The sequence below is a fragment of the Camelus bactrianus genome, chromosome 8 (assembly GCF_048773025.1).
Source record: "Camelus bactrianus isolate YW-2024 breed Bactrian camel chromosome 8, ASM4877302v1, whole genome shotgun sequence".
Classification (NCBI taxonomy): domain Eukaryota; kingdom Metazoa; phylum Chordata; class Mammalia; order Artiodactyla; family Camelidae; genus Camelus; species Camelus bactrianus.
This window is the reverse complement of record NC_133546.1, coordinates 57,818-79,244: the sequence shown is the minus strand read 5'-3', so window position 1 is coordinate 79,244 and position 21,427 is coordinate 57,818. Positions and strand designations below refer to the sequence as shown.

The following is a 21,427-nucleotide window of genomic DNA, read 5'->3' as shown; positions in this document are numbered from 1 at the left end:
TTTGTTTTTCTCTCAGCAGTTATAATTGGGTGCTTTCTGTTGTCCAGTCTCCTAGGTCACTTATTCATTCCTCTGTATTATGTAGCCTGCTTTGTACTGCCTTTAGATCAGCTCTCATCTCAGCAAATGAGTTTACCGGTTCTACTTGGCTCTTCTTTATAGCTTCAATTTCATTTTTGACATATTTTATATCTCTAAACACTATCTCTTTTAGTTCCTTCAGTACTTTGATCACTCCTTTTTTGAAATCTTGATCTAGTAGGCCATCAGTGTCTATTTCATTGATCATTCCTTCAGGGGATTTCTCTTGCTTTTTTAATTGGGAATGGTTCCTCTGTTTCTTCATATTACTCATATCTCTCTGGCACTGTGGCTTAAGGAATATCAGTTATCTATTATGGTCCTTAAGGAGTTTATTTATTTATCTATCTAAAGCCTATGCAGGAATAAAACTTAAAAAAAAAGAGAAAGAATTTTAAATGAATGGAGGAAAAAAAGGTTTGAAAACAGTGTATAATCAATAATAGGAGAGCAAGTTGAAGCAGAATAGCAATTGAGTTGAGATGTCTTTTAAAAACCTTAAAAAAAGGAGAAAAGATCAGAAAACAATATTTGAAACCTGTGTATAATCAACAACAGGAGATCAAAACCAAGGGAAATAAAAATGAAATGATGTGGATTTTTAAAAATAATAATAATTTTAAAATTTTAAAAGAAAAATTTTAAAGGGATTAAAACTGTAAACATATAAGATTGTTTAAAAAGTAAAGATTAAAAAGGTAATAGAAAATAGAACAGATATAAAAAAGATTTTTTTTAAAAAAAGGATGTGTTCTGGACACTGTGCACTCTTAATGATTTTATCAAGAAGTCTCTGTCTTCACCATGTTTCGTGAACTCAGCTTGCTGTTTCCAGAGGCCCTCCATTGGTGACGTCTTCTGTGCTGCTCCCAGTGCCTGTCGGCAAGCAGATCACACCCCCTCCCAACACTGCGGTCAGGTGCTGCTCTCCTTTGTGGTGGGTGGGTGGGTGGGTGGGTCACTCCCCCTCCCAATGCCACAGTCAGATGCTGCTCTGGTGAGGTAGGTAGGCAGATCGCGACCCCTCTCAGCACTGCAGTCAAGTGCTATGCTCCTGCCAGGAAGGTGGGTGGCCGCCTGCCCTCTCCCAGCGCCGGTCACTCCCCTGCTCTGTGCAGCTGCCCACTCCGCCTTGGGTTGGCGCTCCATAGGCGGGCTTGGGGAAGACTGCAGAACAGCACCACCCCTGCTCCGTGCCAAAACTCAGCTCCTTGTTTGTCTTGGCGGCACAGGTTCTCTGAAAGATCCTATCTGCCTGGGGCTGTAAACAAGTCTCAGTCCTGCCTAGGAGGTTGCGGAGCCCCAGGTGTGGATTCAGGTCTCGGCCCCGCCCTGCCCGTGCTCTGAGCACAGGAGGACATGGAGGCTGTGGCTGCACCCTGCCTGTCTTCTCCTGAGAAACGCCAGTAATGGCACCGCAGGTCTGAGGAGACAAAGGCTACGGCGCCCCTCCCTCCAGGGCACACCAGCAGTGTTGCTTTGCTTTTGTTTTTCCTGTAGTTTATGGGGGGCCCAGGTTTTTCTGCTCTGTATCCCCTCCCAGCCACGATGCACAGCACCCTATAGTCCCCTGGGGCTGCCTCAGTGCAGCTGCCCCCGTCCTCCGCCCAGCTTGGATGGCCTGTCCCAGCCCCAGCTGCTGGCTCGCATCTCAGGCTGGGTGTTGCAGGGACACTTTGTGCCCGTTTAACTTAGTTCTGTCGGTCAAAGGGTGCTCCATACAAATCAGAGCCTCAGAGGCTCCCCCTCCATCCCGCTGACCTCTCCGTTGGAGAAGGGGAGACCCAGCGAACGAGCACTAGTCCTCCTTTGCTGCTCCCTCCCCACGGGACCGGTCCTGCACTGTTTTTCTATTTCTTCTTTCTTTTTTCCTTTTCCCCTACCAGATTCATCGCATCTTTGTCTTTTGAAGAGGGCAATGTTCTACTGGAGTTCAGCAGGTGCTCTGGTTGGCTGGCTGGGTCTGTGGATATGAGTTTTGGTGTATTTGTGGGAGAGGGTGAGCTACGAGTGTCCTTCTACTCCACCATCTTGGTCCCTTCTGCCTGAATACTGATTCTTAATCCCAGTTCTGCCACCAGTCGTCTGCCTAGACAAGCCCTACAAGTTTCTCCATTTCCAAAGAAATTCTGTATTTTGATGTTTTTCTCCCCAAACTATGACCAGTCCTGCCTCTCTTCTGTTCTCTTTCTTTCTCCCCTGCTCCACCCCTACACACCCAGGAACTCCACTATAGATTACAATTTTTTGGTTTATCTCTGCCAGTATAGATTAGGACCAGTTTTGCTGGGTTTATCTCCTGTTCTTTCCACTTTGACAGGAGGATGAACTGAGACTTAGAATGTAGCAAGGCAACCCTCCTTCCAGGTTAAGAAACAGGGTTTGCCTTTAGTCTCAGGGCTCACTCTCAGGAGCTCAGCAAGGTGCTCAGGGAGGACTTGGCCAGCAACCTGCTTCTTTATGGAACACCAGATCCCCAGCTGCAGGATGGCTAGCTGGACAAGCCAACACTGCCATCCGGTGGCCTCGGGAAGAGGGGCCTGCAGATCTGACAGCCATGGCTCCCTGGACTGCAGCCAGCTCCTCTTCCAGACCCACAGCTCCCAGCAGAGCCTCTCCTGTGGTGTCTCACTGCAGAGCAGACATAGGATGTAGGTCTGCTCCAGGACAGAGGGTGTGCGACCACACTCCAGGTCACCTCCTCTTCCCAAGTCAGCCCTGTAGATACCAACCCATGCCCCGTGTCATTCATTGAATGGAGATTTCCCTGCTATAGAAAAAATCTTTTTCAAAGACAATTACAAGCTCCAAGGAGCCACTCAGACCAGGGAGAGCTAGTCTCGTGGTGCAGGAGAGAGAGGAACAGAGGCCTTCAGGACAGAAGCTGGCATCTGCTCGGAGGGTGATGAAGGCAGGGGTGAGCAGGGCCTCTCCCTCCGCTAGCTGCACCCAGAGTCACCACAGATATCGTGAGCCCCTCCCTGCCCAGGAAAGAAAACAAGCCCCAGGTGTCAACAGACACCCCCCGGCAGACAGTTCTCTCATACCCTCAGTCGGCAGGAGGTGAGGAGGTGGCTCTTGTACCCCTGCTCTGCCTGCCTCTGGGCTCCCCTACAGGCCAAACTATCCGTGGACACAGCTGCCACCTCCCCGTGGAGCAGGGGCCTAAAGGTCCTTCCCACGTCTAAGTGTGGGCTGCAGCTGCCAGCTCAGGAAGGGACTGGCAGGTGGAGGTGAGGCGGCCGTTTTGCTTTGTGCCCACCTGGTGGGCTGGTGGTGCCTCCAGCTCCTGCCAGACTCTCTGTGGCTTCTCCACAGCTGCTGTGTGTGAGTGCTTGGCCCAACCCCTTGTACATCACTGAAGTGGGAGGTCTGGTGTCCAGGTCCTCACGCCCCAGTTCACAGGTTCTGTCTGTCTGTGTCCCCACTTCACAACTGCCAGGGCTGCACTGTGGACTCTCGGCTCCAGCACTAAACACACACAAACCAGCTAACTAACTCCTCTTAGTTATATGAGGTCAGAACTTCCATAAATCCCTCATTATGTCTCCTAGGGATTGTTCCTCTGATTGAGCCTGTCTGAAGAGGAGTTAAGGGAGTTTTCAAATTGTATGTGTCACCTGGGTATTTCTTTTTAATGCAGTGTTCATGTCCCAGCCCAGATACTAGGACAGTATATCTGAGGTGAGCCCAGGAGTTAGTTTTTAACAAGTACTCTGCGTAATTCTGATGTAGGGGATCCCCCCAGTCCTTTTGAAAGTCACAAATAGAGGGACTAGGAGACCCTGGAGTCAGAAAGCCTGTCTTTGAAAGGCTTTCCCAGGTAACAGGCACAGAAAAGCAGGGGGAAGCTGTCAGGGTGATAACAGATGTTTTGGTAATAGACCATTTTCCTACTAAATTGTTCATATTCCTCCAAGTAGGCTTGCACAGTCACTGTCTCAGCCTGATTTGCCTGTCCCTAGTGAGAGCAGGGAATGTGGCTGTGTGTGAAACACGGAGGGAGGCCCAGGCTCAGCTGAGCCAGCACAACCCTTCGGCAGCCCCACCGAGCAGACTACAGGGAAGCATTTGTGCTGTAAGAGGAAACACAAACATCTACACAGCCTTCCAACTCAGCGTGTGACACTGACAAAGTGTAGGCACTCTTTTCCCCAAGTTTCTAACACTGTCAGATCCCTTCAATTCCTTTCATCCTGTGCTGCAGGCAGGATGTCAATCAAATCTATTCAGAAAGTGTCAGCATAACGGCAGCTTTCTAATCAGAACCTTAAAGGCTGGCTAACTGTAAAAGTAAATTATACTTCTAACCTATCAAGTGCAAAAAGGCTATCTTGTCCAGGTGAGGACTGTGACTGAACCGTTTATAAAAGCCACCCCAACTCCTGGAGTCAGAGGTAGCTCTAGACGGACCCACATCCAGCACCTCTGGACAAGGTGGTGTGGACACAGGCCTCAGAGGAGACCACATTCAAGGTCTAGAGGAATATTAAATTTAAACAGTTTGTACCTGAAGGTGGGGAAAAAAATCATGCTGTAGAATTCCCTTGAAACCTTGGGAAGTGAAGAATTTACAGAAAATTTTAGACAAACAATTTATATAATTTTAAGTAGTGAAAAATTGAATCCCAATCAACAGAAAATCCTTTGAAAAAAAAAGATGTATCTATAGCTTATATGATCATAATGGTTAATTTCACATCAACTTTACTGGACCCCAAGATGCCCAAGTATTTGGCTAAATCTTATTTCTGGGTGTCTGTGGTTTCTGGGTGAGATCAGCACTTGAACTGGTCCAAGTAAGGAGGCTGCCCTCCCCTGTGGGTGGGCATCACCCAGTCTGTTGGGGGCCTGAGAGAACCAGCAGCAGAAGGGACCACTTGTTCTCTCCCCGTTGGGCTTGGACAGCAGTCTCCTCCTGTCCTTGGGGACAGGGCCTCCCGCCGCTGGTTCTCCTGGTCCCAGGCCTTCGCACTTGGACTGGAATTTACACCACTGCCTTTCCCGGGTCTTGAGGTTGCTGACAACAGGTAATAGGACTTGTCAACCCCCAGTCACGTGAGTCAGCTACTCCCAATAAATCTCTCTATATCCTATTGTTTCTCTGGAGAACTGATGCAATGAAGATGGCAAACGTGTATTTTGGATGGGATGCTAGGAAACAAGCTGCTGGAAAACAAGCTGCTAGACAACAAGCAGCTAGAAAAGAAGCCACTCCTAAATTTCCATGAGCTTAAAATATTACATTCACACTTGCTTGCTTAAAATGCATATGCTTGCTTTAATGTTTTGCACAGTAGATGATCTATAGCACGTATTACGCTAAAGAAAATGTGTGGTGAGCAATCCTGACATTGACCATGAGGGCAAGAAGAAGGGCAGATAATTCCTTAGGGTGAAACAATGGATGGTCTTGGGAAGCCAGCTCGTCCATTAACAGAACTTCGTTCTGGCATGAAAGCATGCTGTTGAACCCAGGGGAAGTATTTGCTATCTTGAGATGTCCCAGAGGCAATGACAGGATAGACTCAGAGATTCTGCATACTCCCAGGAGGGTGATTGTTTCTGGAAGGGATGGGCCTGAAATTAATCAGTTAACCAGCAAGCAGAACTTAGTGCTTATCACATGGAATATCTAAAGCCCCACCTCTTTGATCCCGTTTTTTCTGAGCTGTGTACTCCTAATAAGTATGTCGACCAGGCTTTCGGGGCTCTAGATCCACGAGATCTTGAGTCCCCTGGTCCCATCTTTGCTCTTTACTTTGTCTCTTTGTTTCTTAAGTCTTGCGTCGCCCGTCCTCAGACACAGTCCCGAGCTGCGCTGGATGCAGCAATGGGATAGTCTAGTTTCCAGATATGATGCTATAAGAGAAATATGAATGAGATCTCACCATTGTCTCCTGGGCGCCTGTGGCAGTAGTCAATAAATTTTTGTAGAACAAAATTTAAAATGTGTATCTACTAAGGGGTTTTGATAATTCAAATTCTTAACAGAAGGCCAACAGTAAAATTCCATTTTTGTTAGGACACAAATCATATCCCTAGATAATATATAATTTGACTTGTTCAACATCAAGAAAATTACTCCAGTATTATATGTAATGGAGTTAAACCGTATTTAATACTTCTAAGACAAAAACTTTAGCTCTATCAAAATTTGGGTCTCGATTTGAAATTCCTAAAGTGTTTATAAAAATTATCCCAGATTTCTGGCTAAGGCCAATTCAAAGGCTATTTGCTTTTACAATTTTCATCTTTTCTGGTTGATTTAAAGATTTTCCTCCAAAACAGTCATTCCAGATTGCTTAACAATCCCAGGAATGTTAAGTCTTAACATTCTATTCAAACCCATTAATTTCCTAATAAAACAGAGATGGCTTAAAGGTAATCTGCCCTTCAAAGCAAGTTGAGTCAACTAAATACATTTCAAAGAACCCTCTTCATAACATGGGCAATCGTAAGATGATAAGCTGATCAAAGAAGTCAACTTTTCCAGATAAATTTCTTGCTCATAGATGTAAACTAAAAGAGTTTGTATCCTTAAAATACAAAAATAGCTCTAGGTAATAGAAAAATACGGGAAGAACGAACATGAAAGAAAGAGGAAATTCTACTTTCTTGTTCTGTCCTGGAAGAAGACAAGTTATAACAAAACGAGCGCTCTGAGTTTTATTTTTTAATAAAACAAAGTCCGACAGTTTCAAGCTACAAAGTTAACCAGTTTTGAACTGATCAATGTTAAGAGCACAGAAATCAGTCCTTCCTCAGAGGAACGGTCTCCTCCCGGATGCCCTCCTTGGTCACGATGCAGATCCTGAGTGCATCACCAGTGTACACGTCCCTCTCGGCAGCAGAAATGAAGACGTCTTTCACGAGCCGCATGGCTCTGTCTAAGGACAGTGGGACATGCTCCACGTTCTGCATGTTCTTAAAACCAACCTAGTGGGACGAGAAACTTGGATGAGACGTCATGTGACGATACAGAGGCGGTTCAGTCTCCCCCAATACTTTCACATGTCTCAGGATTCAGAATGAATACATCACATAAATTTAAAATGTCCCTCAACTGAAACACTTCCAGACTTTGCTGAATTCCACATACCTAACACCTGACAAATACCCACTGAGACAAAGCCCCGCTCCTGAGAAGCACATAATGGAGAGTGAATATATGTGAGCAGAGTATCCTTACAGAATGCGCTGTAACTAAGAAAAAGAGCCAGGAGAGCCCCAGGCTATCGTAACTAAATCTCCCAGGAAAAAGGCTTCGGCAGAAACCACTGGCGTAGAGGAGTGCTGAAGGGTAAGCTGGAGTCAAGGATGGAATGACACTCCAGACGGGGGCTGTGGTATGTCCAACAGCACGGAGATGGGCAGGCCCAGCACATCAAGGGTCTGGGTGGAACACAGAAAGACAGGAGACAGACTGCATACAACACAGTTTAGAAAAGCAAGGAGGATGGATTCAAGAAGTAAGCCTGTAGGCAAAAAGGATGTTAGGAAATAAAGACAATGATCCATCCAGGCAAGATTCCATACAGGTCTGAATGTAGCCAGCAGTAACGAAAAAGGGGGCAAATTAAAAATATACTTGGAAGTTAGAACACAAAATCAGGTGACACAGAAATGTTGAGATGGGGGAGAAATGTATTTTCACGATATTCAGGTAAAAACGGCAAGAGGAGATGTGCAAACATGGACCAACCGCTGCAGAGAGAAGCAACCTGGAGTCGTGAGAACAAGGAAGAAGCCGGAGCCATGGGGGTGAGTGGTCACAGCAGAACAGAGACAAGGAGGTCTTGGTGGGGCAAATCAGCCAAGCAAACTCTGCTGTGGTTCCCGGGAAAGCCCTGATCTCTTGGCTCCCCTCAGTCAATGAGGAGAACATGGAGGGAAGCACTTCGTGTTCATGCCGCCAGCACCGGGACGCAGTCTTGTTACCTGGTTGTCGAGCAGGGGCTGCAGCATGGCACTGGCTGAGCCTCCAGCCTTGAAGGAGTCTCTCTGGTAGGACCCCACTGGGTCAAAGCTGTACACAGCTCCCTTCCCTTAAAAAAGAGAACAGTCCCCATAAGGATGTGTCCGCATCACAGTGTCTTCCCAGAGGAGCTTCATGATCCCTTCAAGCCAGCACCACCGACTACCACCTGTGGCTCCCAGGATGCACGTGGCCTCACAAGTCCTGCTCCAAGTTCTGCACCAAACTCCACAACATTCCTAAAAACTAACAGGTGCACTTCTAGTACAGACACGAGTTTAAGACTTTCCTAAGTGTTAAACATGAGACGTTGCAGAAAAACTTCCTGTGTTTTTAAACTAGTAGGCACACTCCTTACCATCAGCACCATAAAAAAATCAGTTTAATGAAGGAGAAATTTCAGAGAAACACAAATGTCACATGTAAAAGATTAGTTTTGCCACAAATGTCACATGTAATAAATTAGTTTTGCCTAAAAATCTGCTCTGCACTACCAGGATGAAGAATTATTGTATTTTTGTGGGTAAGAAAAACAAAATCTGAGCCCACTCATTCTTAACGTGGCAGTTACAAACAACTGTCAGCAGATGGATAAATGGGCTCGCAGGCTCTCCTGAAGTGAGCAGACTGTCATGCCACTTTCTGATAAGGAATCTGGTGGCAGGATCTATCAAAAGGTAAAAGTACGTACCCTGTGACCCAGTAATGATTTCACTTGCAGAATTAAGATTTACCTATAAGAACGCTTACATAAACACACCAAGCAGTATGTACAAGATCATTTCTATAGCTCTTACAAGAGGAACAATTTACAAGCAACCTAAAATCCATTAACAGAAAATAGTAAGTCCACACAGCAATGTACAGCCTAGGAAGAGGAAGGTGGGACCAGGGGACACTTGCAGGACAATGTAAAATAAAAGAGCTCTGTACTATGTACAGCACAATCTCATTTTCATGTAAAGGCACTAAGTAAACAGTACACATGTTTATATAAGTACACAAAAAGTGAAAAGATCAGTAAATGGCATGAATCTTAATAAAGTTATTTTCTTCATCAAAATAATTCTTAAAAAGTACAATGATGTCAAAATGAAAAATAAAACCAGACAAGTCCTAGGAAAAAACAGGTAAGCCTTGGAAGAGGGAGGCCTTCCTAACAAAGTCAGACATCAATGCCCTAAGGACATGACTGACAGGTTTGCATGAAACTCAGAACTTCTGTGTAGCCAAAGATACCTCCCAAAATGCAAGAGACCAACAACACCCTTGGGAGGCACCTACCACATGTGTTTTAGAGGGCTGACACAGCTGTTCTCACAGATCAGTAAGAGAGAGAGACTAACCTGCAAATGAGGCAATAAGCAAAGTTAACACACGGGGCAACCTCCAGAGGAGAAATGAAAAGGGCAGTAAACATGAAGATGCCCAACCTCCATAAGCAAAAAACACATTCAAATTAAAATAACAAAGTATTTACTGGGCAAAGACCTTTAAGTGTGTTAAAATACTGATACCGGTTAGGATGCAAAACAAACAGAGGTGCTTGCACCCCTGCTGGAAGGGTGCAGGACCACCCTTTATGAAGGATGAGGACGTGGTGAATGCTAAACAGATGATGTTCTCTGACCCAGAAACTCAACTTCTGAGAATGTCCTCCAGGGAGATAAGCACATAAGAGTGTGTGTGTAAGGATGTTCATCATTTTGTTTACATCAGGAAAACCCGGGAGGAGCCTGAATGACCCCAGAGGACCGTGGGCAAAGCATGGGGCAGCTACACCTAACCGTCTGCCGTGTGTCTATTCATGAGCACAAGCCCGTCTCCATGCCAGCACACCCACCGTACGATCCTGGAGAAATGTGCGCACTCAGGTAGTGCACAAGTACGTGTGAAAAGCAGTTATCTGAAAGCATGTTCACCAGACGTTTAACAGTAATTACTTCTAGGACAGGGTTTGGGGGGACCTTTTATCTTTGTATCTTCTAATACTATTCAACACTCCTACAAGTATTATTGTTTTCATTACAGAAAAACTAAAGCCACTATTAACCTGGGGGAAAAAATTTTAAGAGGACATGACTGCCACTGGAGAGTCAAAGGTCAAAGCAGACAGCTGCTGATCCAGTGCCCTGAAGGTCTCAATGAGGAGCACAGCCCACCGCCACCAACACAAAAGACATCAGCAGAGGCTCAGGACTTGGAGGCACCAGGCTCAGGCACGGGGAAAAGGCAGGCACAAAAACAGAAGTGTTGGATGGGAAGTTGATATGCCACTCCAGGGCAGACCTTTATGATCAGATTTTGAAACATCACTCTTCAATATGAATGGTTAGCCAAAAATCAAATGAAATCTGAAGGAAGCCTCCAACCATAGAAGGCGACAGCCAGAAATAAATAAACAAGACAAAAAAAGTAATCTGATAAAATGCAGAGAACACAGGAACATTTCAAAGGAAGCACAAAAAAAATCTAACAATGACAGGAAAGTTAAGAAAAAAATAAGGAAGCTAGAAAATAAGAAAAAGCTCTTGGAAATTAATGATGGCATAAATGGAAAGAATTCAGTAAACAAGGCACTAAAGTTGAGGACATCTTCAGAGCAGAACAAAAAACCAACAAGTGGACAGTATGTAGGGAGAAGAATCAGAAACTACAGGATTATAACCCAGGTGGTTGTGGAGAAGGTGGGGGCTGGGCGAGGAGGAGGAGAGGCAAGAAGGTGGAGAAAGAGAAAGTAAGTAAGACTTTGGATGAAGAGTCTCCCTGTAACCGTTCAGAACACCAGGATAAAGAAAACACTCTAAAGGCAAAGTCTCAGAAAAGGTCTCCTGATTTCTTTTTTCCAGAAATTTCTCAGGAGATGCACACCACCAAAGAAATAAACAAAGAAATAAACCAAGAAAGAGGTTAGTGTGGATGCAAGAGCTGAAGACCACCTTGGGGAACAGAAAAAGCAGACAGGACTGCTTTATTACATACATAAATTCCTCCAAGAAATACTAACTTAAAGAACAATCAAAGCAAACCAGACAAAATTAGAAAAGATGGTTAGAAACGCCTGAGAGAGGAAACCACCAGAACAAGCAGCAGTGTCATCACGTGGAAATCAAAGAACAGAGCTCTGAAGTCAAACAGATCTGAACCCAAACCTTATTAGCTCTGTCATTTAGTTCATGTGAGGTTTCCCAAATCAATCTCTCAGAAAAACTCAAAGGACGTTGCCTGAAATCCACTGGTCGCTATTAGGAATGGTGCTAAAATCTGAATTTATTAACCTGACATTGAAGTCAGACATAATTGAAGTCAAAACAGGCACTGGATGTGTCCAACATGCTGGGTTAGGCAAGATAATCTGTGGCTAGAATGTAATTACCTGGATTAAGGGTAGTTAAGTTCTATTCATCATTTCTGTGCTTTTATATTTTCTCTTAGTTTACAAGTTTGAAGTCTGAGAAAACTGTGTCAACCTAATTTGTGTACACATAAACCATAGTAGGTAAAATGATCTGAATACTCCCAGAGGTCACATACAGGGGTCGCAGTTGAAAGGCAGGGAGAGCAAACAAAAAAACCCATGGAACAGAAATGGACAGGAGTAAAAGCTAAAGAGAGGAGATGAAAAGAACCCGATTCCTTCCTACCTGGAAATCTTCCCTTTCAAAAAGATAGACTTACTTCAACGTTGTCCTCACCCAGACTTTTCTGTAACTTTTTACAATGGACTATTCTAACTGGTGGCACAGATCTGTCCTAGGAGATTGTATTTGGTTTTTGGAAGCAACTAAAAGTCAACTTAAATCAGACCTGGTGAAAAACATTGCTGCCCTTGCTGGGTAACACAGCTTTGGATCAAAACCAGGATGGAAACATCAAGTAACAAGACTGATTTTCTTAGACCTCCTGGTCTGACTCTGACAGAAAATCCAAGCGGTGTTTCAAAAACGTTCCAAAAACACTGGTGGAAATGCATTTCTTCTAACACAGTATTTAAAAAAAAAAAAAAAAACCCAAAACCTCTGAAGTCAAATATATTTGTTAATAAATTTTTTATTACTTAGAATCATACTTAGGTCAAACTTCTCCAAGTCAGATTTCTTTCTATAAGATTAAAATGCTAGTTATCTACTGTTGAACTCATGCAAGATCTTGAGAAAAGAATAAAATAAATGACTGCTCATTCACTATTAAAGCCTAATGCACCCCTTGCTGTGTCTTTGGATGATACTTTATTTCCCTTTTAGCTTCAGTTTCGTCACTGCTTTAATTGTGAGAAAATGAGGCTGTTGGGCAGAAGGGTATCTGTGGTTCTTTCCAACTCCAGAAGAAACACAACATCCCCAAGATACCACCCCCTTCATTTCCCAGAAAGAATCAATTCTACCTTCTTCGTCGAGCCCCCCGATGATGTTGTAAACATAGTACGGAAAGAAGCGCCTTGAGTAGAGGATTGTGGACAGCATTGCAGCAATTGCCCCGGTGGTCATGGCCTTGTTATTGGAATGCTGATACATCTGCAACGAGCAACGAAAACAACAGGCACACAGAGGCCGAATATACTACAACAATGAACAGTAAAGTAAAAAGAAAAGCCTATCTTGATGCAATGGGAAAGGATGCCTGTTTCCTTCAACCACACGCACAACACTACTAAAATAAAATGATAGTTTACTATGTACTATCATTCTGGGGGCTACAAACATCTCTAAGGGAAAGAATGCTAAGTCCGCCTTCAGCTCTCTGGTTTAAAGACTATTTTCCATGTCATCCTTATCTCAGGCACTGCAAATTCAAGAGCAAATACACAAACGGCACATGAGGCACCCTGGACAGGATGTTCCAAATCCAGCTCTCCACTGTGCATCTAGACTGTGTTCAGCAAAGTACAGCCCGTGGGTCAAAGTCAACCCACCACTTGTTTCTAAAGATAAAGCTTTATTGAAACACAGCCCTGTTCACTCATTCCATATTGTCTATGTTTGCTTTTGCATTACGAAGGTGAAGTTGAATAGCTGCCTTGGATCAAACGGTCCATAAAGCTGAAAATATTTACTATGCTGACCCCTGATTAGACTCAGATGTAAGTCCCTCTCACTTTTTTCCAGAGCAGGGGTCTGTGAGAACAGAATGGGTGAGGTCAGCACCCTCACTCTGCACGAGTCTAGTATAAGGCAGTGGTCCTGCTCCTTGAAGCATCTACATTGAAGAACATGGTATCCAAAATAGAATCTTAGTGATTTCCAATACCAGATTTACTACATCCTTGGGAATCCTAAATTATCCAATAAAATAAATTTAAGGTCACCAATTTCTTTGTCAGTCACATAGCAAACATCTCTAAAGAGAAACCTAAGAAGTACTATAAAATCAAACATGACAATTAAAATACTGAATTAAGATTAGAAATGAGCTACTTGGACAAATAGGTATATAGAGAAACATTTTTTTTCCAAGGTTATAAAAAAATTCTTAATTTCATTTCATTTTAAAACCAAGCACCAACATTACTCACCTCATCATTTATACAATAACGTATGAAAGAAAAATTCCAAGGATTGTGCATTAAGTTGAACTCACTTCTACTTGTTTTATTAACAAAACATTACTGTCCACGTCATGTTTATTTTCATCCTCTAAAGTCCACTAATAAAGTACGCATTAGGGGTCATATAAAAATGTCAATAAATGTAAGTCACTCAAGCTTTCAACACAAATAAAGACTTACCATTTAAACAAATTCACTATATACTCCAGTGAGATCACTCTTAAGTATAAATGATCTTAAGGGTTATTCACAAATAGGCAAAACAGACCATGACCAACCCTGCTAACTTTGTTATGTACCAGCTGGACTTAACCAACACCCTACAAAATTAAATAAGTAAACTAAGGGCACATAATGTCGATACTGTGAATATCATCAAAAGTAAATCAAAAAAATTTCACTAGGCTATAGCTGTTTAAGAAACAGAGCTATGTTTCTGAATATTGACGTATGGTGACTGAGAATCCTACTCCGATCCTATACTGTCACCAACTAAGAAGAGTGTGGTCACTGGTTTTATTACAGGTAAAACCCACTTCAATACAGTCCAAGTTACTCCTAGTCTATTCTCCCAGAAACTATCTGAAGCAAACACAGCTTAACATGGACAGGCAGTAACAGAACTCCAGACATGCCTGTGTTTTAATCAAGTCAGTGATCCTAGTTCCTCATGCCTCCCCAGCTCCCACAAGACATGCAGGCAGTGACAGTGTCAGCCCCATGAAACTGCAAAATAGGTTAGTCTAACTCTCTCTGCTTCCTGACTGTACCCCTTTGCTCTCTCACCCCATCCACCCCGTGTCCATCTCCTTCCTCAGCTGGCTATCAACTACAGCCTGCTGCGGGGTTAGATTGCCCCTCTAGTCCAGACCGCTGGCTTGGTTCCTTCCTATTCTCGCTCACGCTAAGAGTGCAGTGCTGTGAAAAGGGACAGCGTGTCAGCTCATGGCATTCAGAACCAAGCCCCAGTCTAAAAGCTTGCCTTCTCTGCAGAAACTGATTTGTTTTACAGGGAAGCATTATCTTCAGAAGAAACCCTCCCAGTCTACCTCATAAACGGTAGAGAACCCTCTACATTGTACCTATATTTTAACAATTGGGACCTGCTGTAGTTTCACACTATCCTATTTTGACGATGCTGTATACCAACACCATCTCATTTCTAGGACAGGGTATAATTCCACCTGCTAAACTAGTTCTTCTCCAGCTTTTGAAGCAAGAGTCACGATGTAGGTACAAAAGAATTTACCTTCAGTCTTGCTTCAATAATCTTTGTCAGGGTGAGACAGTCTCCATGAAAACCACTGCATCCAATGACTGTTCTGTCTGTTCTGTAAAAAAAACACATTTCAGGAAACTAGTTGGTCTGACAGTGAAGCAAAACACATCTTGGGTAATGGGGGTAAAACTCCCATTCCCATTACTGTAATGGGACACCCAGTTAGCCCTTTGCAGGGGGTGGGGGGAGTGGTCTGTATGCTGACATCTCACACCTTACCTCAAATGAGGGTAGCTGATTTAAATATGATACAACCCAAAGTCCACACAGTAAAGTTTCATGAATTGACCACATAAAAAAATTAAAACTGTTATTAAAATATAATGAACAAAGGTTTTTAAAAAAGAACTAAGAAAATATATTTGTAGTACACATGACCAAAGTCTAATTTTAATTTCCTCATTCTACAAATGAGTCCTACAAATGCAGAAAGCATTAACAACACAGTGGGTCATGGGATGTGATGCTCAGCATGGTGACTGCAGTTACTAACACTGTACTGTATATTTATAAATTGCTAAGAGAACAGATCTTATAAGTTCTCATCACAAGAAAAAAATGTTGTAACTGGCTGTGGTGATAAATATTAACCACACTAATTGTGGTGATCATTCTGCAATATATACCAATATGTAGTCATATGCTCAACTCCTGAAACTATTATGTTATATGGCAATTGTACTCCAATTAAAAAAAAAACACACGATGGAAATATGGGTAAGTTATTTGAAAGTCATAAAAAGAGACACAAATCACCATAAACATATTTAAAAACTCACTCAGGAATTCAAATCTAAGCAAGAGATGATCTCAACCTATTAGACTAATAATGCCTAATGCTGGTGAGGTTGTAGAAAATGGGTACTCTCAGATACTAAGAGAAAGTGTACATGATCTAACTTTTTAAGAGGGCCATTTGGTGGTATCTCGTAAAAACTTACATGCACATCACTTTCACTCAATAATTCCACCGCTAGTAATGTATCCAATCAATCTATCCATGCAAGTTTGCAAAGACATGCTCTACGTTCTCTCGCGTGTAAGTATACACATTATTTTTATGGCTCTCCAAAACAAAAAACACTGATTAAATTTCGGTATATCCATGTTTCAAAAATTAATTCCTAAATCTCAGTATCTATAAGGAAACGTAGACCAATCTCATCAAGAAATATTCAGCAAAGGCCATGTGACACCCTTACTTTCAGAAATGTACGAATGACACACAAATCATACTTGTCCAACTACTGGGACCACTGACGCATCTAGGGGCATCACCAGCATGTCCTGATCCACCCTACAACCAGCTGCACTGCACTGAGTTAAAGACCTCCAATCTTCTGTAAGGCTTCACTGCCTTTGCTACTGAGATGTGCTGACAATACCAACAGGGTAGGACAAAATCTGAGTTTCAAAATGCTTCTGTCAAATATCCAGGTATAGAAATGAAAAGGATCTTTCATACAAAGAATAAAGAGTAAATGCAAGTCTCAAACAGGTGGAGAAGACGCAGGCTTGGCTCCAAGTCAGCCCCAATGGCACGTGATCGGGGCAGGCAGGCAATGCCACTGCGTATATGGCCTAGCGCTTAAGATGCATGACAGGAACACAGGCATCTCTAATGTTGTCTCTATTTCTAAACCTAAAGTATTTCATTACAAACTAAAATAGAACACTACAAAGATGAGCAGAATCTTGCACATGGATGGTGTCTATAAAATTGTTTTAAAATTTTATTTATGACATTTACTACTTTCAAATTATAAAGGTTACACCTCAGAAGAAGAAAATAGGTAGTGTGTGTGCGCCATGAATCAGAGAAGACAAAGGGGCATCAAAAGACGGAAGTGGACAGAAAGGGAACTGGGATGATGAAGACAAAGTTCAGTTGTTCTTTAGGTTATGATGTGCGCCAGCCCTGGGCCAGGAAAGAAGACAGAACTCTCTCCTTTACCTGCTCCCTGCATCACCACAAGGCCCCGTCCAGAGGACCTGAGCCTCATCATTCCATTCCTATTACAATTCAGGTTTAACAGGCTCTTGTGAACTAACCTAGGAATTAGCCACCATTTTAAACTGTGTCCAAAAACGTTAAATACGAACCATTGCTAACCTGAAGGTGCACTTACATAATTTATGCAGACTTTTTTTTTTTCCAGTATACATGACTTTATTTTCTTATATTTTAGAAAAAAACACAGCTAGCCCATTAAAACTGTGAGTCATGGATATAAATGCTTAGGATATGCATAAACAATGTTTCAGGTTATTTTTTTTAAAAGGTGCAGATTAAAAAAAAAAATTAAACAAGGACCTACTGTATAGCACAGGAAACTATATTTAATTCCTTGCAATACGCTATAATGGAAAAGAATCTGAAAAAAAATTTATGCATATGTATAACTGAACCGCTTTGCTATACACCTGAAACTAACATTGTGAATCAACTACTCTTCAATAAAAAAAAAAACTTAAAAAAATTTTTAAAAATTTAAGATAATGGATGCACAGAAGGATGAAAAGATACACGATAAAGTAATAATAATGAAATGCTAAGAAAATCTAGGTGATAATATATGAGTGTTTGTCACAAAATTACTCTATCTTTGTTGTATAATTGAAATTTTTCATAAGATTTGAGGTAAAAAATATTTAAGCTACCAAAAGCACTGTTGGTTCCTAAGTATTGCAAATATCATTCAGACTACATACTGAATTATTAGAAAACAATTTCCTACATTAGTATTTCCAAACAAAAATGCAAGCTAAGCTCCAAACAAGCAATCTGAAAATTCATGGAACAAATTATTTAGGAGTTGAATCTCCTGCAGCATTAAATCATCACAGGGTGCTGAGAAACATTTTTTTAGAAATATTTACTTACAATTTGTAGCATTTGGGGCTGTCCCGTGTGTGAATGGAAAACCCTTCACTCAAGCGAGTGTCAGAAGCAACAATTGAAAAATCTTCTCCAGCAATTGCCAGTACAGTACTGAGGGAAAAAGAGAGACAAAAAAAAAAAAAAAAAAAATGAATGCTTCTGGGTGGTAATAACACCTCTCCCAACATGAGAATGCTCCACAGCATATCCTAAGATAAAATCCACTACATGTAAGCGAGTGCAAGGTCCAGATGGAAAAGGAAAGTTCGGGGGAAAAGATCCCTGGCCACAAGTCATCTGGAAAAAAAACATTAAGTGCTCCCTAAAAAGACACAAGCCTGAATCAGAGCAAAGTTCTCTTAGCAGAAGTTAACGGAAAAACCACTGAATGATCACCAATCATCAAAAATTAAACATCTGGGGGGAGGTAATAGCTCAGTGGTAGAGCATGTGCTTAGCATACACAAGGTCCAGAGTTCAATCCTCAGTACCTCTATTAAAAATAAGTAATTAGATAAATAAGTAAACAAACTTAACTACCTCCCCCCCAAAAAGAAAAAAAGAAAAAAAAACTTAAAAAATATTTTTTTAATTAAACATCTCCTGATACTATAAAACAGCCGAAGGCCATGGCCCTGCCCATGAGGTCAGGTGTAGGCAGTGGTACCACAACACAAGCTATCTGAGCTCAGGGAAGAGGAATTCAGTGTTTTCCATTTCTTTATATCCAAGCCCTCAGCACTCAGGAGACACCCAAATCTGCTGGAAAATGGACCAACAAAGAACAAACGTTTCTCTCTGTGGTTGTACGACTCACGCAAGCAGTCCCTGGAGGCCTAGAGCACCAGCTCTAAAAGCAGACTGTCTGGGCTCTGGGTCTGGGTCTGCTGCTTAGCGAGAGACTGCAGGTACACTGCTTAATTTTCCAAGGCCTCAATGTCCTCTTATGTAGATCAGAGATCACAACAGTAGTTACCTTATTAGGGTGTTACACAAATTAAATGAGTTAATAATTGTTAAGCCCTTGTACTAGTGCCTGAAACATAACTGGTCCTCCAGTAAAAGTCAGCTTGATCCTGTGGCACACGTATGAGGCAGCAGAGTGTAGCAGCATGTGATCACTGAGAACCTGGGCTCTGGAGTTACCTGAGACCTGTCCTTGCCAGTTAATAGCTCTGTGACCTTGGACAAATTATCCAAGTTCAAGTCGATGACATTAGCAGTTCTTGTGTTACCAGGTGACTGAGTTAAGTGACGTAATCCACATAAAGCACCCAGCACCATGCCTCACAGAATGTAACCACTGAGAAAACTTTAGCTGTAATTTTTTCTGAGGTGGGGTGGCACTACAGCTCCCAAGTAGAAAAGGATGGCATTCTAAATAACATGAACAGCGAATAAAGGAAAAGTTATTAGTCCAACAACTTAACTCAGGTGTCCCTTTCTGTGTACACAAGTGGTGTGACATAAGGCTTATGTGATGGGCAGAAATCCAACTGTAGGAAATCCCAAAGGTAAAAGTAAAGATTTTGGAATTTCTGTGAGGAACCATAAAGGTTATATGAGCAAGACTGAAAGAAGTTCCACTGGCAAAGCAGAGTTTCAGGGAGACCACTGCAGCAGTAACAATGTATGCACTACATGTGAAATAGGGGGAGAGTGTTCCATTAAGACTAACGCAATAGGAAGGCAGCAATGTGAACAGGAAGAAACAGGTAAATCCAAAAGCCAGAAACACACAAATTGTAATTACCAAAATGTGTTAGAACGTGGAAGAGCCAATTTTGACAACCAAGGTTTTAAACTGTGAGGAGCAGCATGAAGGCACAATCGTAAGGAGTCAAAGAAGTGACTGAGAGGAATGCTTAGCCTGCTGTCTGTTTTAACACCCTGAGTTACGGTGAGAGCAGAAAACCCAGGTGCAAATGTTTTATTTAAAAAGCCAGAATCGGGGGGAAAACTGGAGAAACAGATTTGGGAATATCATCCCATAAATGAGACATGTGAGAGTGCTCAGTGACAAATGTGGAGGCCAGTCACTTGGAGTTTAACCACATTTAGTCTGAACAGGAAAAGATACAGGACTAAGTCTTATTTTGCGGAAGCAAAGGCTGACCAAGAGCCAGCAGCAATAAATATCAAAGTAATGAGTACTGAATACTGAACACCTTACAAGTCTTATACAGAACACATGAAATGCGTTTAAAAACCCAACTTATGATATAACTACTTCATTAGCTGTCACAGGAAATATTTAAAAGAGCAATCGTAAAAGCATACATAAAGTCAGTGGCAAATGAGCTATAGAGTCAAGTCCTGGGGCTCAACTTCACACCAGCTCCATGACTAATGAAATTTCTAAGGGCCCAGGTTCATTTGTAAAACTGAGGCGTATACCACCTAGCATTCATTTATCATGAGGATTAAGAAAGATAACTGCTTTCAATTTACAAAATGCTTCTTTTTGATTCTCTCCCAAACTATGGGCAGTTAAGGAAAATAAGGAAATTTGGGTTCTAGAAGCTGAGAGGTACCCAAAGATCACACTGCCCTTTAGTGGCAGAAACAAGGCTAAAATCACAACCTTCCACTCTCTTTGCAACCAAAAACCTACATTAAAATATCAAAACCATAAGGACCTGATTAATTAACCTGGTTATCTTAAAGGATCAACTGTTTGTTCTAATTGGATATGATTAATGCACAATGTCTCGTTGGTAAACTATAAACACTCCTTAAATATAAAGCTTTTCATTGTTAGGAGCCCTAAACACAGTGTCTTTCCACAACTCTCCTTCTTTTAGTGTACTATCAAGGACAAGCATCATTTAAGATAAAGCCGGTAAGTAAAAAAGAAGACAACTTGAATGCAACACTCAAGAATATACGTATTCAAAGGTCCCCTTTCTGAGTATTTTTTTTTCCTCTAAACTTCCGCTAACCCTTAAAAACAAGCACTGATCTATGAAACTAAGTCCAGCCAACTAATCCTCCCTGCTATTTAAAATAAGAGAAAAGATTAAGTTGTGGATCAGCCCTTTCAGCTACAGACACAACCACATCTAACGACACGGCCAATCAATCCTAACTCTTTAATCTCAGATACTCAACCTGCCCCTCGCCTCCTGGCGCGATAAACTCGTCCAGGCACTAAGGAAAGGCTAGGCCCATGCTTAAAGCTCCTCCAGAGCAGATGCCAGGTCTCCGCGCCAATCTACTGTCTCACTGCAGCGAAGAGCAGGGTACGCACACTCGACGGTCCACATCTAGACCGGTGACCGGCCTGGAAGGCGAAGCCCTGAGGAACAAGACCGAACGAGCCACCGCGGAGAGGGAGGCCTGCGGGCGGCGGGGCAGCGCCGGGCGGCCGCGCCAAAAGCTTGGGCAGGGACGCAGGGGGCGAAGAGGAAGCAGCGCCCTCAGGGCTTTACCCTCCGTTGAAAGCGTAGGGCGAAAATCGCAGCTGCAGAGGGCCCGCGACGCCGTGAGGCTCCATGGCCAGGTCTCTGCCGGGTCCCGAGTACGCGGCGGCGGCGGCGGCGGACAGCATCGCACGGCTCCGCTCCTGCTGTCTCACGGCGAGAATGGCGGCCTGGCCGGGCGGAAGTTGCGTCACGTCCGGCTTCCGCAGACTGCCTCCGGCCGCTCTATCTCGCCCACGTC

General features: G+C 42.8%; 1 protein-coding gene across 1 annotated transcript; it reads right to left on the bottom strand.

The window, feature by feature from the left end:
• Positions 1 to 6,744: 6,744 nt before the first annotated feature.
• PSMB1 (proteasome 20S subunit beta 1) lies at positions 6,745 to 21,384 on the bottom strand. The gene is made up of 6 exons (XM_010966063.3): positions 21,196 to 21,384; positions 17,768 to 17,875; positions 14,854 to 14,935; positions 12,444 to 12,573; positions 8,023 to 8,129; positions 6,745 to 7,020 (listed from the first exon to the last, which is right to left on the bottom strand). The coding sequence occupies exons 1-6, from the start codon at positions 21,312 to 21,314 to the stop codon at positions 6,835 to 6,837; spliced, it is 732 nt and encodes a 243-aa protein (XP_010964365.1). The 5' UTR covers positions 21,315 to 21,384; the 3' UTR covers positions 6,745 to 6,834.
• Positions 21,385 to 21,427: the final 43 nt, after the last annotated feature.

Coding starts and splice junctions, on each gene's coding strand:
- PSMB1 (XM_010966063.3), bottom strand. CDS start 21,314: ATGCTGTCCGCCGCCGCCGCCGCCGCGTACTCGGGACCCGGCAGAGAC. Junction 17,876..21,195: donor CCCTACGCTTTCAACGGAGG/GTAAAGCCCTGA, acceptor TTTTTCCCTCAG/TACTGTACTGGCAATTGCTG. Junction 12,574..14,853: donor TTATTGAAGCAAGACTGAAG/GTAAATTCTTTT, acceptor TGCTCGTTGCAG/ATGTATCAGCATTCCAATAA.